Source organism: Xenopus laevis, chromosome 6S, assembly GCF_017654675.1.
Source record: "Xenopus laevis strain J_2021 chromosome 6S, Xenopus_laevis_v10.1, whole genome shotgun sequence".
NCBI classification, from domain to species: domain Eukaryota; kingdom Metazoa; phylum Chordata; class Amphibia; order Anura; family Pipidae; genus Xenopus; species Xenopus laevis.
The window spans coordinates 115122368-115141398 of NC_054382.1; the positions used below are offsets into that span (position 1 = coordinate 115122368).

General features: G+C 38.5%; 1 protein-coding gene across 1 annotated transcript in view; it reads left to right on the plus strand.

Annotated features, from left to right (window-relative positions):
- The window catches only part of stk3.S (serine/threonine kinase 3 S homeolog), a 141799-nt gene that overhangs the window by 69968 nt on the left and 52800 nt on the right, over positions 1 to 19031 (plus strand). Inside the window, 1 exon segment of the mRNA NM_001091664.1 lies at positions 4820 to 4945. Coding sequence (NP_001085133.1) covers positions 4820 to 4945 — 126 coding nt within the window.

A 19031-nucleotide genomic window follows, 5' to 3' on the forward strand; every position in this document is an offset into this window, starting at 1 on the left:
TGTATTGAATAACTTTTATGAGCTAGTTTCCCAGATATCTGATTTAACATGGAAGGGTTCCAAATGAAATAAATATCAGCTCTCTCAGTTCTATTTTCCACTGATTGCCCAAATGATTAACAGATCCTGGAGCTGGGTCCTTCCAGTGACTTATTCTAGGTCAGTGACATAGAGTGTGTGGAATGCACTAACACACAGTGCAAGGTTTCTGCTCAGATTATTGCACACTGGTCTTTGGGTGGCAGCTTTTGATTGGGAAAACGTGTGTGCGCGCATATTTAAGCGTCGATTATACAATTTATTCTGAACTGTGGAACAATCTGACACTTGCTTAACAGATTTTACAAGAGTATTTTAACATCTTCTCTAGGCGTGCCCTTTATTTGAATGCAGGAATCACTGCTAAAATGTCTTTAACAGAACCAATTAACCATAAATGTGAACTATTGCAAAAATTACAAATTTAATATAAGCTTCAGCATAATGAAATAATTAAAAATTCTGTACTGTTTCTGAAATAATCAAGTTCATATTCACTATCCCTCTCTCAGCTTCTGTTTCTCTTCATTCTCTCTTCATACTAGGGATGCACCGAATCCACTATTTTAGATTCGGCCGAATCCCCGAATCCATCTTGGAAGATTCGGCCGAATACTGAACCGAATCCGAACCCTACTTTGCATATGCAAATTAGGGGTGGGAAAGGAAAAAGTGGAAAAAAATTGGTTTGCTTTCTTGTTTTGTAAACAAGACATGAAATCCCGCCCACCCCACAATTTGCATATGCAAATTAGGATTCAGTTCGGCCAGGCACAAGGATTCGGCCGAATCCCGAACCGAATCCTGGATTCGGTGCATCCCTACTTCATACAGCATTTGGATGTCAGATATTCATTGACCTTTAGATCCAATATATCTAATAGGGGGGCTCCTTTTGCCTAGAAGATGTATTAGAGCTCACTCTATTAAATCACCAGACATAATGGGGCAAATTCACTGAACGACGAAGCGCCTAACGCTAGCGTTAATTCGCCAGCGTAGCGCATTTTCGTTAATTCGCCGATTCACTAACGGACGCTGGCATACATTCGCTAGTGTTACTTCACACCCTTACGCCTGGCGAATTTGCACAATGGACGTAACTACACAGATTCACTGATGCGCGCATTTTTCTGAACGCTACCTTTTACGCCAGACTTCCTTCGCCAACTCAGACCAGGCGGAGTGCAATAGAGTAGATAGGGATTGCTTCAATTTCAAGTCCCAAAAACCGCTGGGGTTTTTTCAATTTTTATGGGTGATAGGCTGAGAAAGATCAAAAAATTTTTTGGGGCTACCCTCCTTCCCCCCTACATTTCCTAACTCATGGCACCTTAACTATACAGTGGGCACATGTGTAGGGCAAAATAAAAATTTTATTTGCTGTTTTGAAGGTTTCCCAGGCTTGTGTAGTGATGCTACATATACCTTCATTGTAACTTGAATTTGGCGCCATTTGCAAATTAAGCATCGCTAGCGTAACTTCGCTTTGCTTGGCGAATTAACGCTAGCGCAACTTCGCAACCTTACGCTTCCCCTGAGCGCAACTTCGGATTTTAGTGAATTTGCATTACCAGTGCACAGATGAACAGGAGTCTAGAATGCAAGGGGATAATCTGAGTACTGGTAATTTTATAATCTGCCTAAAAGGTTATACTGAACAGGAGGAATACTGCCCTTTTAAAGGAGACGGAAAGGTACCGAAGCAGGTTATTGTGAATAGATTAATAGATTAGTGCTAGCTATAACACAATAGCTTTACCATACCTTAGTAAACAGCTCTAGAAGCGCTCTGTTTGTATAGGATAGCAGCTGCCATATTAGTTTGGTGTGACATCACTTCCTGTCTGTCTCTCCCTGCTCACTCATAGCTCTGGGCTCAGATTAAAGCAGGGAGAGGAGGGGCAGAGGAGCAAACTGAGCATGCTCAAGCCCAAACCTTGGAGGTTTAAGCTGAAAACAGGAAGTCTGATACAGAAGCCCATGAGTACACAATAGAAACAAAGAAAGGTGGTGTTTCTTTTGACAGAGGACTCAGAGCAGCATTACTTTGAGGGTTTACTGGTCTATTTATATAGACCTTTCTGATAAAGTTTACATAATTTTAGCCTTTCCTTCTCCTTTAAAGTTACCCTAATCGAATAATAGATTTAAAACAAACCACGAATTGGTTCTCTTACATCAAATTTCCTGGGGCAGACGCATGCACAGTAGATCGAAATAGCCGACTTTTTAGTTAAAAAAAAAAAAGCCGGAAGAGAAGCGTTCCACAGGGTCGGTGCAGTTTTCTGCTGATAGGAGCACCGGCCCTGGGGTTTCAGGCAAGTAAATACAATCACTTGGGGGTGCCTAACATTTGGCAACCCCAAGTGGAAGAAGACTTTTCTTCTCCTTTAAAGACAAGATGTTTATGCTACTGTTGGTAAGAGATAAAGACAAAATATACTTTTGTGATCAAAGTAGAATGATAAATGCTGGAGAGAGTGAATAGCCTGGACATTCTTCACAAACTCAACAACCTTTTTAAGGCATTTGAAGGGTCCATTTTATGAATAGTTTGTGTGTTGGTCCATGGAAAAAGTCTTGTGCCTTTGAAGAGGTCAGATGTTAATGAAAATGGAAATGTCGGTTTATAATCAATGGCCAATTCTTTGTGCTGTAAACCCACAGGATCCAGTTACTGTTTATTTCTGTGTGGCAGATAAAACCTACTAACTGTATTCTAATTGGCTTTAAAGATATTTAGGGAATGGCTCAAATTAAGCTCTTTCCTGGTTTATAGGAGATATTATCTAATAACTTATGTTTCAGAATTACTAAGTTAGAGACCTGGGACAGATTTAATGAAATAAACAGTAGAAATGGCTACTTGCATGCGGTCAATAATTTGCACAGTCAGTTGGTTAAATCTCCTTTTTTGTGAAGAATAAATCCCACAAGATGTTTGTTTTGAGATGTCAGACAATTACCTCCCTCACAGTGCCTGCATAATGCACATTTCCTTACAATCCTTGGATTTATTCAGTTACACATTTTCTGCCTCCTTGACTTACAGTTTATTCCTTGAGTATATAATGCGGGCTCTGTGTATGTTCTGTTCATATAAATGGATTAAAACGTGCAGTTCATTGACTCTGAAGGCCACCATGTGACTTAAGTTAGATCAGTTACAATTGAATTGAATTTGAAAGCAAAACTATGATGCCTATTCTGAATTATAGAATTTCTAGAATTTTTTTAGGCACGGCCATGCTTTCTCTTACATATTTATATGAAGAGGTATTATTTGGGCTGAACTGAGATCACACACTTTAAAGGGGTGGTTTACCTTTAAGTCAAAGTTTAGTATATAGGTATGGGATCCGTTATCCAGAAAGTTCTGAATTACGGAATGGCCGTCTCCCATAGACTCCATTTTAATCCAAATAATCCAAATTATAAAAAATTATTTAATATTTCTCAGTTATAATTAGGGCCACACCAAATCCACTATTTTGGATTCGGCCAAACCCCCAAATCCTTCGCGAATGATTCGGCCGAATACCGAACCTGAATCCTAATTTGCATATGCAAATTCAGATTCGGTTCAGATGGGCAGAAGGATTCGGCGAAATCTGAATCCTGTGAAAAAGACCAAATCTCGAACCGAATCCTGGATTTGGTGCATCCCTAGTAATAATAAAACAGTACGTTGTACTTGATCCAAACTAAGATATAATTAATCCTTATTGGAATTAGAACCAGCTTATTGGGTTTATTTAATATTTAAATGATTCTCTAGTAGACTTCAGGTATGAATATCCGGAAAACCTCAAGTCCCGATCATTCTGGATAACCGGTCCCATACCTGTATTAAAGAATGACTAATTCTAAGCATCTTTTCAATTGGCTTTAATTTTCATTTTCATTTTATTGTTTTTAAATTGTTTGCTTCTTTCTTCTGACTCTTTCCAGCTTTCAAATGGGTGTCACTGACCCCATCTAAAAACTAGGGATGCACCGAATCCAGGATTCGGTTCGGGATTTGGACAGGATTCGGCCTTTTACAGCAGGATTCGGATTCGGCCGAATCCTTCAGCCCGGCCGAACCGAATCCTAATTTGCAAATGCAAATTAGGGGCAGGGAGGGAAATCACATGATTTTTTGTCACAAAACAAGGAATTAAACAATGTTTTCCCCTTCCCACCCCTAATTTGCATATGTAAATTCAGATTCGGTTTGGTATTCGGCCGAATCTTTTGCAAAGGATTCTGGGGTTCGGCCGAATCCAAAATAGTGGATTCGGTGCATCCCTACTAACAACAAATGCTCTGTAAGGCTACAAAATTATTGTTATTGCTACTTTTCATACTCGGGTCCTATTCAATTCATATTCCAATCTCTTACCCAAATCAATGCATGGTTGCTAGGATCATTTGGATCCTAGCAACCAGATTGCTGAAATTGCATACTGGAGAGATGCTGAATAACCAACTCAAAACCACAAATAAGAAACAAATGAAAACCAATTGCACATTGTCTCAGAATATCACTCTATATCATACCGAAGTTAATTTAAAATTAATCAGTTTCTATCAGTGTGATCAATATTGATATTTAGCATTGGCTAAATTATTGGTTGGTTGGTTATTTTCCCGAAAAATTCCAGCTAAGTTCAAGAATTCCACATACATAAATCACCCCTTGCTGTATGCACAAAAGCAATTTTTTGGGGACTGCTCGTTTATTTTTTTTTATTTTTTTAACAGCGTTTTCTATCTTTTGTTTTTCTGTACCCAGCACCCCTTTATCAAGAATGCTAAACCTGTGTCAATTCTGCGAGACCTGATCACTGAAGCCATGGATATCAAAGCAAAAAGACATGAAGAACTACAGAGAGAGCTTGAAGAGGAAGATGAAAACTCAGTATGTATTAAATATAACATGAAATTGGCTGTAATATTTTCATTTGGCCTAGGTTTATGCCCTTTGAAGGGAAAATATATATTATTTAAAGTTTCATGGTTATTCTTTGCCTTTGTACACATCATTGGTGTATTTCTTACCTTATTGGAGGTAACAGATTCTGACAGAAAATCTGATTTAAAAAAACAAAAAACGTTGATCCTATTAAAGCCCAATAATGTGGTGACTCTACCTGCCTTTATGGGTGTTATACGGGTTACCCTGATCCACTTTTTTTCAACAGACAAAGTCAGCAGCTTATTGGCCAGTGTATGGGGCCCTCTGATGGGCTTCCCCCAACCTATATCTGGCACGAAGATCGGGGGGCAGGTTTAAAAATCCCATCTAATCAAGGAAAGCATCAATTTTTTGATGCATTCCTTGCCCCGACCACCTGCATTCCTGGTGTTGTGAACCAATCATTGGGCCCTAGGGCCCAGAATTGGATCAACCCTATATTGCCTGCTCAAAGTGAGCATATAAGGGCAAGATCTGTACTTTTGTTGACCTCTTTTGTGGATCTGCCCATGTATGGCTACTTTAAGGGTTTAGTCAGGCTGACATATTACCTGTAACAACTGTCGTCACCTTTAGGTGGGACAATCCCATGCTTAAAGGTATTCTGTCATGATTTTTCTGTTGTAGTTTTTTATTTCTAAATTACACTGTTTACACTGCAAATAATTCAATCTACCATGTAAAATTTCATTCCTGAACAAACAAGTATATTATTTTTTAGCTGTAATATTGGTGTGTAGGCGCCATTTCAGGTCATTTTGCCTGGTCATGTGCTTTCAGAAAGAGCCAGCACTTTAGGATGGAACTGTTTTCTAACAGGCTGTTGTTTCTCCTACTCAATGTAACTGAAGGTTTCACAGTGGGACCTGGATTTTACTATTGAGTGCTGTTCTTAGATCTACCAGGCAGCTGTTATCTTGTGTTAAGGATCTGTTATCTGGTTACTTTCCCATTGCTCTGCTGATGGGCAGCTGGGGAGGGGGGGAGGGCTGTGATATCACTCAAACTTGCAGTTCAGCAGTAAAGAGTGACTGAAGTAGATCAGAGCAAAGTCACATGACTGGGGACAGCTGGGAAACTGACAATATGTCTAGCCCCATGTCAGATTTAAAAAATTAAATATAAAAAAATCAGTTTGCTCTTTTGAAAAATGGATTTCAGCTGCTGGAGCAGCACTATTTATTAACTAATATGTTTTGAAAACAAAACATTTTCCCTTGATACTTGAATTGGAACTTGCCACTACCCTGTGATGGTGCTAAAGTAGCCAATATAGGGCTATTAACTTGACCTTGTAGTTATAGGGGGAGGCCCCACAGCCATTCCTATTGATTAATTTCAGCTTCAGTAACCATGAATTATGCCTAGATATAACTTAAGTTGCATTACTTCAAAATGCACTTAAAGCATCAGCTGAAATTTTCTTTTTGTTAACAGTGTGATGGCCTTGAAGCTGTAAATTGTGTACTAGTAAATGCCTTTATTTGTTCCTTGCCTGAAGGAAACACTGTGTATTCCCTGGATGACACCGCATGAGACAATAGTGGTTTCAGAAAGAAGGGTAACTGAACATTATCTTATAATCAGGATTAATCAGCGTGTCCACTTATCCTGATTAATGTTGTTTAGCTAGATACAGTTGCATTGTTAGGAAATTCAGTAATTCTGTTTGGTTGCTGCTCTGTCCCAAAGAGGGTATTAACAACAGTTTGTATTTGTAAAATATGAAGCTTTACAAATCTTTTTCCCCTTACTGGTTTTACATAAAAATGATTGGATATGACAAGTGTAATAGCAGTGTGAATTGTCTACCTGACCTTTCATACCTGCTTTATATACAGGTAGGTCTATAAATATTTGGACAGACAACTTTTTTCTAATTATGTTCTCTACATTAGTAATTTTTAATGAAACAACTCGGATGCAGTTGAACTGCAGACTTTCAGCTTTCATTCAGGGGATTGAACAAAAAGATTGCATAAAAATGTGAGACAACATGCGGTCAAAGGAGCTCTCCATGCAGGTGAAACAAGCCATCCTTAAGCTGCAAAAACAGAAAAACACATCCAAGAAATTGCTACAGTATTAGGAGTGGTACATCCTGAGAAAGAAAAATCACCGGTGAACTCAGCAACGCAAAAAGACCTGGACGTCCACGGAAGACAACAGTGGTGGATGATCGCAGAATCATTTCTATGGTGAAGAGAAACCCCTTCACAACAGCCAAACAAGTGAACAACCCTCTCCAGGAGGTAGGCGTATCTATATCCAAGTCTACCATATAGAGAAGACTGCATGAAAGTAAATACAGAGGGTGCACTGCAAGGTGCAAGCCACTCATAAGCCTCGAGAATAGAAAGGCTAGATTGGACTTGGCTAAAAAAAATCTAAAAAAGCCAGCACAGTTCTGGAAAAACATTCTTTGGACAGATGAAATAAAGATCAACCTCTACCAGAATCATGACAAGAAAGAAATATGAAGAAGGCGTGGAACAGCTCATGATCCAAAGCATACCACATCATCTGTGGAACATGGCGGAGGCAGTGTGATGGCTTGGGTGTGCATGGCTGCCAGTGGCACTGGGACTCTAGTGTTTATCCATCATGTGACACAGGACAGAAGCACAAGAATGAATTCTGAGGTGTTCAGAGACACTGTCTGCTCAAATCCAGCTAAATGCAGTCACGTTGATTGGGAGGTGTTTTATAATACAGATGGACAATGACCTACAGCCAAAGCAACCCATGAGTTTATTAAAGCAAAGAAGGGGAATATTCTTGAATGGCCAAGTCAGTCGCTTGATCAGAACCCAATTGAGCTGCATTTCACTTGTTGAAGACTAAACTTCAGACAGAAAGGCCCACAAAGAAACAGCAACTGAAAGCGGCTGCAGTAAAGGCCTGGCAGAGCATTAAAAAGGAGGAAACCAGAATCTGGTGATGTCCATGAGTTCAAGACTTCAGGCTGTTATTGCCAGCAAAGGGATTTCAACCAAGTATTAGAAATTAACATTTTATTTTCAGTTTTTTAATTTGTTTCATTTAAAATTCATTGTGGTAATGTACAGAACCAAAATTAGAAAAAAGTTGTCTCTGTCCAAATAGTAACTGTAGTCAGGCCCAGTTTGATGAGTTGGTAAGTGCAAAGAAACCATTTTGCATGGGGCCCTTTCAGTGACTTCATCTGATTCATAAACCGAGTCATCTCAGGCACACATTCACAGGCATACAGGCCAGATATGAGTAAGGGCATACAGCAGTCCTTCCTCCTACACTTTTGTTTTGTCAATATGAACTGGAAATGTATAAGGGAAATGTCAAATTTTAGTGGCCCTCCTTGGAAGACTTATGCCATTATAGTCAGGTTTTGGTTGACATAATGCTATTCCTTGCCTTATTGAATAAGGGGGGCTGTTGGAAGACTCACCAAAATTTGTAAAAAATGAAAAAACAGCTTGAATCATGGGTGTACTGAAATATATATTTTTTGAGCACTGCAGTGTTTTGCATGGTTCTCAGCATATCTTCTGCTATTATTCCCTTTCAACAAAATATGTCCTATGTTATCTAATATGGTGTATGTTATATGTCATATGTTATTTAATATGGTGTTTTTGTCATGCTTGGAATTAAGTGTATACAAAATGGGAATTTGCCTGAATCCAAGCTGTTTTTTTCCATAGCTAAACAAATGACAGCCATAGAAACGTGTCATTCGACTTCGGCACTTTATGGTATCCTAAGAGTGGTTTGGCTGAATGTTAAATTTAAGGCCAAATCCTCCTAACTTTTTGAGATATACAGTGGTGTGAAAAACTATTTGCCCCCTTCCTGATTTCTTATTCTTTTGCATGTTTGTCACACAAAATGTTTCTGATCATCAAACACATTTAACTATTAGTCAAAGATAACACAAGTAAACACAAAATGCAGTTTTTAAATGAGTGTTTTAAATGGGTTTTTATTATTTAGGGAGAAAAGAAATCCAAACCTGTGTGAAAAAGTAATTGCCCCCTGAACCTAATAACTGGTTGGGCCACCCTTAGCAGCAATAACTGCAATCAAGCGTTTGTGATAACTTGCAACGAGTCTTTTACAGCGCTCTGGAGGAATTTTGGCCCACTCATCTTTGCAGAATTGTTGTAATTCAGCTTTATTTGAGGGTTTTCTAGCATGAACCGCCTTTTTAAGGTCATGCCACAACATCTCAATAGGATTCAGGTTAGGTCTTTGACTAGGCCACTCCAAAGTCTTCATTTTGTTTTTCTTCAGCCATTCAGAGGTGGATTTGCTGGTGTGTTTTGGGTCATTGTCCTGCTGCAGCACCCAAGATCGCTTCAGCTTGAGTTGACGAACAGATGGCCGGACATTCTCCTTCAGGATTTTTTGGTAGACAGTAGAATTCATGGTTCCATCTATCACAGCAAGTCTTCCAGGTCCTGAAGCAGCAAAACAACCCCAGACCATCACACTACCACCACCATATTTTACTGTTGGTATGATGTTCTTTTTCTGAAATGCTGTGTTACTTTTACGCCAGATGTAACGGGACACGCACCTTCCAAAAAGTTCAACTTTTGTCTCGTCGGTCCACAAGGTATTTTCCCAAAAGTCTTGGCAATCATTGAGATGTTTTTTAGCAAAATTGAAACGAGCCTTAATGTTCTTTTTGCTTAAAAGTGGTTTGCGCCTTGGAAATGTGCCATGCAGGCCGTTTTTGCCCAGTCTCTTTCTTATGGTGGAGTCGTGAACACTGACCTTAATTGAGGCAAGTGAGGCCTGCAGTTCTTTAGATGTTGTCCTGGGGTCTTTTGTGGCCTCTCGGATGAGTTGTCTCTGCGCTCTTGGGGTAATTTTGGTCGGCCGGCCACTCCTGGGAAGGTTCACCACTGTTCCATGTTTTTGCCATTTGTGGATAATGGCTCTCACTGTGGTTCGCTGGAGTCCCAAAGCTTTAGAAATGGCTTTATAACCTTTGAAATTGAACTCAGGTGTGATAAACCACAGTTAAGTTATTTTTTAACAAGGGGGGCAATCACTTTTTCACACAGGCCCATGTAGATTTGGAGTTTTTTTTTCTCCCTTAATAACGTAAACCTTCATTTAAAAACTGCATTTTGTGTTCAATTATGTTATCTTTGACTAATAGTTAACGGTTTTTGATGAGCAGAAACATTTAAGTGTGACAAACATGCAAAAGAATAAGAAATCAGGAAGGGGGCAAATAGTTTTTCACACCACTGTACATATGTATTGCAAAATATGTTGGCGCTATGTAAATACATAATATATATATAATATAATAATTATGGAACATGAGCAAAACTTTGGGATAAAAATCGGTTATACTGCTCAGTCCATTATGCAGGGGGATTAGCTATGCACTGGTAACCTAATTATCTACCTTGCAAGAACCAAACACAAACCTCCCAGAACAGTCCAGATTTTGACACGGTCCCGGATTGTTCCTTAAATGTCCCAGCTTTCTCTTTGATCTCCTGCACTGAACATCCAGAAAAAGATACAAAGTTTCTAAAACGTAATTGGATTTTAGCAGAAAGCGCAGAATATGTGGCAGGTGCACTTAAATTTTTTTTTACAATTTAAAATAAGCAAAGACACAATTGTAATTATTTAGGATAATCAGGTCTCTTGGGGAAACTGTGACTTGCAGCTTAAAAGGCTATTGGTTTTCATTAGCAAAACTGTAAAAATACATAAAACCTGACCCTATAACTCCCAGAAATGTGTCCAAACTTTCCATAACCTGCCAAATGTTGTAAAATGGACCTGTTAATTAGGGGGTGTGGCCATAAAATGGCGCTTGGCAAAACTTTTTGTGCCTCTTCCTATTTTCAAAATGGAGAGGTATGCCAACATGAAGTAGTTTCAATTTCCTTGTTTAACTCATAACAAAAAAATATTTTATTTACATTATCAGTTCTAAACAGTTTTTCAGAGTTCCCTATCTACCGGTACTTTTAAACACACAAACCTCTTACTTATCTAAGCAGCAGTCTTTGAGCAGCTCATTATTAAGGGCTTCTCATTGGACTGGTAATTAGTTTTCTCAACTCCTCTGAAGTTCTGTGGTACCAAAAGTTACAGTTGCATAGTTAAATCGGGTTGAATAAAGACAAAGTCCATAAAGTACAACCCCTCCAAATAAAAAAACAGCATCCATACACACACCCCTCTATACCTTCACATAAAAGTGACAAAGTACTAAAGTGAAACTGGCTTGATATACTTGTTTAGTGCCACAAGTAACAGAAACCATCAATATTTCTAACAATAGGCAGAAAATACCTTCGTTATATTCGTTCAGCAGTGTATACTAGCCCTTTAAAGGAGAAGGAAAGCAACCAAGGCACTTTATTGTACTATAGATTAGCCGCAACAGTGCAAGCATTTTTATTCTTTAGAATGCTTTTCCATACCTGAGTAATCAGCTCTAGACACTCTCTGTTTGTTTAGGATAGCAGGTGCCATATTACCTTGCTGCGACATCACTTCCTTCCTAAATATCCCTCTGCTCGCTCATAGCTCTGGGCTCAGATTACAGCAGGGGGGGAGGAGGGAGGGGGAGAGGAACAAACTGAGCAACTGAGCATGCTCAAGCCTTAGTCCTGGAGGTTTAAGCTGAAAACAGGAAGTCTGATACAGAAGCCCATGTGTACACAATAGGAGGAAAGAAATGCTGTGTTTCTTTTGACAGAGGACTCAGAACAGCATTACTTTGAGGGTTTACTGGTGTATTTATATAAACCTTTCTGATAAAGCTTACTTAATTTTAACCTTTACTTCTCCTTTAAGAGCAGCACAAACAAACAAGAAGTCTGCATATACCTATACTTGACACTGGCCATATATATTTTCTCATACTTATTTTCCAGCTTGCTTTGACAGCATGGCCAAGCTAAAAGGAAACACCAAATCAAAGAAGGGTGGTTTTTTTCAGCTTACATGGATCTTACTATGCAGTGTTACAATTTTATGCTTCAAACAGAATGACCCTGTTCTTTAAGGTAATAAATATCTGGACATGTTCCCTACAAGCTGTCATGAGCATAGTTTTGATTGTGGTACATTTCACGGCACAGCTGCTTGACCTCCTGAATCAGAATCCTATCCAGAAAATTAAAATTCTCCTAGAAGTGGTTGGTCGTATTTAGTATGCTTAAACTAACATTGAGACTTTCAGATCGGGCGGCGCCCCCCCCCCCCTGCAGCCCCCCCCTGCAGAATACCTTGCTTGCCGTTTTCACATAATTAAAAAAATCTGTCTACTTACCCCAGCACTTACCAAACATGTCTACGGCTGTCAAAAGAAGTTTCCATCATGCACGCCATAACTGTGTTAAGAGTCTAAATCCATTTAGAGAAAATAGCCTTCATACGGGTTGTGTTGATATTGGGGAAAGAAAAAAAATATATATACCGTATATACTCGAGTATAAGCCGTCCCGAGTATAAGCCGAGGTACCTAATTTTACCTCCAAAAACTGGGAAAGCTTATTGACTCGAGTATAAGCCGAGGGTGAGAAATGCAGCAGCTTCTGGTAAGTTTCAATCAAAAAATTGAGGGTTTCTGCTCCCATTGGAAGTGCCGGCGTCTCGTTTTTGGATGCCGGCGAATATTCTTGGCGACTATTCTTGGACGCCGGCGACTATTCTTGGACGCCGGCGACTATTCTTGGACGCCGGCGACTATTCTGTGCGTCAGCTTTCTGTATGGTTATGTATATATATATATATATATATATATATATATATATATATATATATATATATATATATATATATATATATATATATATATATAATGCACCGAATCCACTATTTTGGATTTGGCCGAACCCCCGAGTCCTTCGCAAAAGATTCGGGCAAATACCAAACTGAATCCAAATTTGCATATGCAAATTAGGGGTGGGAAGGGGAAAACATTTACTTCCTTGTTTTGTGACAAAAAGTCAAGCAATTTCCCTCCCGCCCCTAATTTGCATATGCAAATGACTATTTGGTTTGGCCGGGCACCGAATCCTGCTGAAAAAGGCCGAATGTTGGCTGAATCCCGAACCGAATCCTGGAATCCCTAATATATATATATACACACCACACACCACACACCACACACACCACACACACACACACCACACACACCATTTTATCCAAATAGTCAAAATTTTTCAAAATGATTTATTATTTAATAATTATATTCTCTGCTAATGAAACAGTACATTATTCTTCATCCAAACTGATATATTATTTATCCTTTATGGATGGAAAACCAGCCTGTTCGGTTTATTTAACATTTACATGATTTTCTAGTAGACAAGGTATGAAGATCCAAATTACAGAATGATCCCTTATCCAGAAAACTGTAATATTTATGGTTGCGTTTCATGCATTTTCCATTTAAAAAAAGAATGTTAATAAACCCAGATACAGAGAGGGCATGATTTGCCCTTAATCTTATAATCAGAGACCTTTGGGAAGAGTATTTCTATAGTTTAATGATTAGTAAGCAGTATCAATTTACAGCCCTGTCTTATTCTCCATGAGCAGCTAAAATGTATTTATATAGTTATATATTCTGAGAGTTTATCTGCATACTGGGAAGCTCATTAATGTATATAATATGCTTCGATTAGAGGTGATTTTGTCAGTGTTCTCTCTAGGCCAGATATCCTTAAAGGAATAGTTCAGTGTAAAAATAAAAACTGGGTAAATAGACAGGCCTGTACAAAACGAATGCTATGGTTATATGCTATAAACACAAAACAATTATTAAAAAACAATTATTAAAAAACAAAGAAATGCATGTTTACTCACTTCAGGCATTTATTTGAGCAAATTCTCCAAAATCATTCTAAAACACTGTTGAATAATTTAATTTGTCACATACCACATGCTAGTGTCTCATCATTGTCTCCATACCTCATGCAAGCCACACCTTCCTGACGCGTTTCGCACCATTAAGTACTTCATCAGAAGAGGTGTGGCTGTTACAAGTTATATACCTAAGAAATTCTTTAATGCATGTTACACATGTTATGGGGTAACATCCCTTCTTATTCCCTGAAAACTGAATAAATGAGTTACTCCTAACCTGGAACAATACAAGTATATAAAAGATGTTAACCAGGAATGTAAACATATGTATGGACGCAGTTTTAGTTGCTGCTTTGAAGGCATAATTTTAGAAAACAGCCCACGTGCCTTCAGCCATAGCAGTATCATAGCAATATTGATTCTGACATCCATGTAATTTAGCTACACACAAAAGGATCTGTGTATCATTCATCTTCCTTCCATTTAAATATTCCTCCATCTGACACATGGATTTTTACTGAACCGCAACCATCTTTGCTTCTCACTTTGATTCTGTTTTATATCATTATGTACTTTGAATTGGTGAACTCTTTTTCCCCTTGCAGAATCCTTTAAGCCCTGCTTCTATAGAAACATTACAGTCACTCCGTTCAATAAACTTCAGAAAAGCACCATTTGGTTGACTTTGGCACCCCCGTGTGTCAATAAAATGAATTGCTACTGTTTTAATAGCCAGGATTCTTTTCTGGTTCTACTAGTGTTATTTTCTCCATGATCTTTGTTTGTATTTTTACATTACTTTTTTATAGAGCGTTTGCTCTGCAAAACTGTAATGATAAAATGCTATTTAAAGATGAGATGGTGATCCATAGGCAACAGTCCTGTTGTCTGATCCTTCCTTAGTCCTTCACCTTAGCTTGGTTTCTCTGCTCTGTTCTTTCTGCTTATTGATTTCCGAATGTTAAAAGGGTATCGGGGCTGAACATTGCAAAGAACCAGCTGTCGTCCTATATTCAAATTATTTGTTAAAGTGGAAGTTATTTTTATAACAAATAAGATATTTATTTTGCCACAAATATTTTCATTTCCCTTCTGTTTAATTGTTACTGTATAATGTTTAATAATTATTTATTATAGAGAATGTGGTCCCCTCCATTTTTATTAGTTGCTGCTTAGGAAGGCAAAGTACTTCTTTTTTAAAGGGGTTTGTTCACCTTTGAGTTAAATGTTGGTATGATATAGACTGGGATATTCTGAGACAATTTGCAGTTGGTTTTCATGTTTTAGAACTTGTGGTTTTTGAGTTATTCAGCAGCTCTCCAAATTACCCCAGCAACCATGCATTGATTTCAATAAGAGACTGGAATATGAATTGAAGAGGACCTGAATAGAAAGATCAGTTATCAAAAGCAATAACAACACATTTGTAGCCTTACAGAGCAGCAGTTGTAATTTGGATGGGGCCATTGACCCCATTTGAAATCTGGAAAGAGCCAGAAGAAGGGAAATAAAAAAAAAATAACGAAGACCAGATGAAAAATAGTTCAGAATTGGTCGTAACTTCAAGGCCGACCATCCCTTTATAATTTATTTCTACTGGTGGCTGCAGAAAATGTTTTATTGTTGTGGTTTTGGTACATACTGTGTGGCCTACGATGGCAAAAAAAAAAAAGAAAAATGTAATAAACAAATAAGAACCAGCGAAACTGGAGAAAAAGTAATGACGGAACGGCCTACAAATCTGTACTGGGATCAGAATAGGCATTATCTGGAAACCCGTAATCCAGAAAGCTCCGAATTGTCCCATAGACTAAATTTTATCCAAAAAAAACCCAAATTTTTAGAAATGATTTATTTTTTCTCTGTAATAATAAAACAGTAGCTTGTACTTGATCCAAACTAAGATATAATTAATCCTTATTGGAAGCAGAACCAGCCTATTCCATTTATTTAATGTTTACAGAAATTATAGAACGATCCATTATCCAGAAAACCACATGTCCTAAGCATTCTGGATAACAGGTCCCATTCTGGATAACAGGTCCCATATCTGTACACAGAACCGCACATATGCCCATTAAATAGTAGCTGTTAGTGATGGATGAATTTATTCGGCAGGCGCAAATTTGCGGTGAATTCCTGCGATTCGCCACCGGCGAATAAATTATCGAAACCGCCAAAAAATGGTACGAGACGCCAGCGCAGTTTCGCAAATTTCACGGGAAATTCGCAAATTTTCCGGCCAAAACAAAACACCCCAAATTTGCCCATCACTAGTAGCTGTCTATACCAGTGATCCCCAACCAGTAGCTCGCGAGCAACATGTTCCTCTCCAACCCCTCGGATGTTGCTCTTAGTTGCCTCAAAGCAGCTGCTTATTTTTAAATTCCAGGCTTAGAGACACGTTTTGGTTGCATAAAAACCAGGTGTTCTGCCAAACAGAGACTCAATGTAGGTTGACAATCCACATAGGGACTACTAAATGGCCAATCAGAGCCCCTATTTTGTACCCCATGAACATTTTCATACTAGTATTACTCCCCAACTCATTTTACTTTTGAATGTTGCTCACGGGTTCTAAAGATTGGGGGTCCCTGGTCTAAAGCATCTTACACAGCACCATTTGCCAGATCTGCAGATTGCCTATTGGGGCCTGAGAACCTGACTAGTTTTGTGCAGATAAATCCATCAATTGAGAGATGCTACACACTTGTGTCTTTGGAACCAACCAGTTGGGTATAGTAATTGTCACTTACAAGCCCTGTGCTTTGAGCAAATACCAGGAAGTTAACAAGGGAACACAGTTATTCATTTATCCACTGTGTAGTTTGTTAATTGAGACCATCTGATTAATGATATCCCCTCTGCCAACTGAGCAGGCCAATCCTAATTATATGGTCTTACTTAGAATATATTCAGATGTTTGGTGTTTGCAACACATTTTGCATAATTAATATTTTTTAAGTGAAATAGCATTTTCTCTGCACATTATTCCATGCAACATGGCAAATATCAGTGCAAAATCTTTCTCCGCCTCGTCTTCATTTGTTGTTCTTTAACTGACATGATGGCCTTGCTGAGGAGCAATACTCTGGCATGAGCTTCTTAGGTGGAAACAGACCCTTAAAGGGCATGTAAAGTCTAAAATAGAATAAGGCTAGAAATGCTGTATTTTGTATACTAAATATAAACATGAACTAACTGCACCACAAGCCTAATCAAACAAATAATTTATGCTTTCAAAGTTGTCTACAGGGGGTCACCATCTTGTAACTTTGTTAAACATCTTTGCAAGACTAAGACTGTGCACATGCTCAGTGTGGTCTGGGCTGCTTAGGGATCATCATAAACAAAGCTGCTTGAGTTCTGCATGGCTGGGAAGTAAGGCGGGGGCTCCCCCTGCTGTTCATAAGTATGATTGTTTCCCTGCTCAGCAGTTAGGGACCATCTGACAATTCCTATCCACAGCAGTAAATGAAGGGAGAATTTCACTGCATACAGTCAGGTTTCTTATAAAAACAGTACACATTTTTTAATTAAAGTATATTGGAGATAGGTTTCTTTTTCATTAAAGAAAGTAAAAATTAGATTTTATTTTTTTGCCTTTACATGCCCTTTAATTACTGGGCAGAAGAGGAAATATTAAAGGGAACATCTTGTGCAGAAAACAAGAATGTGCCAGACTTTGCCGGCAGCTCTTAGCACTTTTACCCTGTAAGATTTGGCCAATCAGTGACTAGGCAGACCTGACAGGGAACTGCAACCTCTTTCTGCCTGTGTGAATGCAGTGCTCTGATTTGCTAATCACCTCCTACTGTGCTTTTGGCAAGTACCATTAGGACGCACCCACCACTCCTATGAACCACAGGCAGGGACCAGTGTGGGTCTAGGAGGAACTCCAATAAAGGGACATTTTCTTAAGATAATGATTATTTGTAGCCCCAGTCAAACTAGTAATGTATTCATAAACTCATACTAGTATTCTTGTTTACATGATTAGAGGGTTCTGAGTTATGCTAGATGTCTTTAAAGGGATTCTGTCAAGATTTTTATGATGTAGTTTTTATTTCTAAGTTTACACTGCAAATAATTCACTCTACAATACAAAATTTCATTCCTGAACCAGCAAGTGTATTTTTTTAGTTGTAATATTGGTGTGTAGGCACCATCACAGGTTATTTTGCCTGGTCATGTGCTTTCAGAAAGAGCCAGCACTTTAGGATGGAGCTGCTTTCTGGCAGGCTGTTGTTTCTCTTACTCAATGTAACTGAATGTGTCGCAGTGGGACCTGGATTTTAATATTGACTGCTGTTATGTCTACCAGGCAGTTGCTATCTTGTTACCTTCCCATTGTTCTCACTTCAACTTGCAGTACAGCTGAAAAGGGTGACTGAAGTTTATCAGAGTACAAGTCACATGACTGGTGCAGCTGGGAAACTGACAATATGTCTAGCCCCATGTCAGATTTCAAAATTAAATATATAAAAAAAAACCTGTTTGGTCTTTTGATCAACGGATTTCCGTGGAGAATTCTGCTGGAGCAACACTATTAACTGATGCATTTTAAAAAAACAAAACATTTTTTCCCATGTTAGTATCCCTTTAAAGGAGAAGGAAAGGCTAAAACTAAGTAAGTTTTATCAGAAAGGTCTATATAAATACAACAGTAAACCCTCAAAGTTAATGCTGCTCTGAGTCCTCTGTCAAAAGTAACACTACATTTCTTTCCTTCTGTTGTGTACACATGGGCTTCTGTATTAGACTTCCTGTTTTCAGCATAAACCTCCAGGGCTAGGGTTGAGCATGCTCAGTGTACATCCTGCTGTAATCTGAGCCCTGAGCTATGAGTGAGCAGGCAGAGACTCTAGCAGGAAGTGAAGTCACACCAAGCCAATATGGCAGCTGCTATCCAAAACAACCACATATGACTTCTAGAGCTTTTTACTCTGATATGGTATAGCATTCTGCAGGATAAATATAGTCTTATAGCTTGTACTATTGTGGCTAATCTATTGGCAATAAACTGCTTTTGTAGCTTTCCATCTCCTTTAAAACCTCTCTGGGTTTAGACTGATGATCAGGTGCAATATTTGCCATCTTATTTTAAATCTTCATTATAGTACTAAACTAATGGGCAATATATTTTTTCTCTTTATGTTAAATGTGCCCCTTTATATACAGTGTGTTATATGGA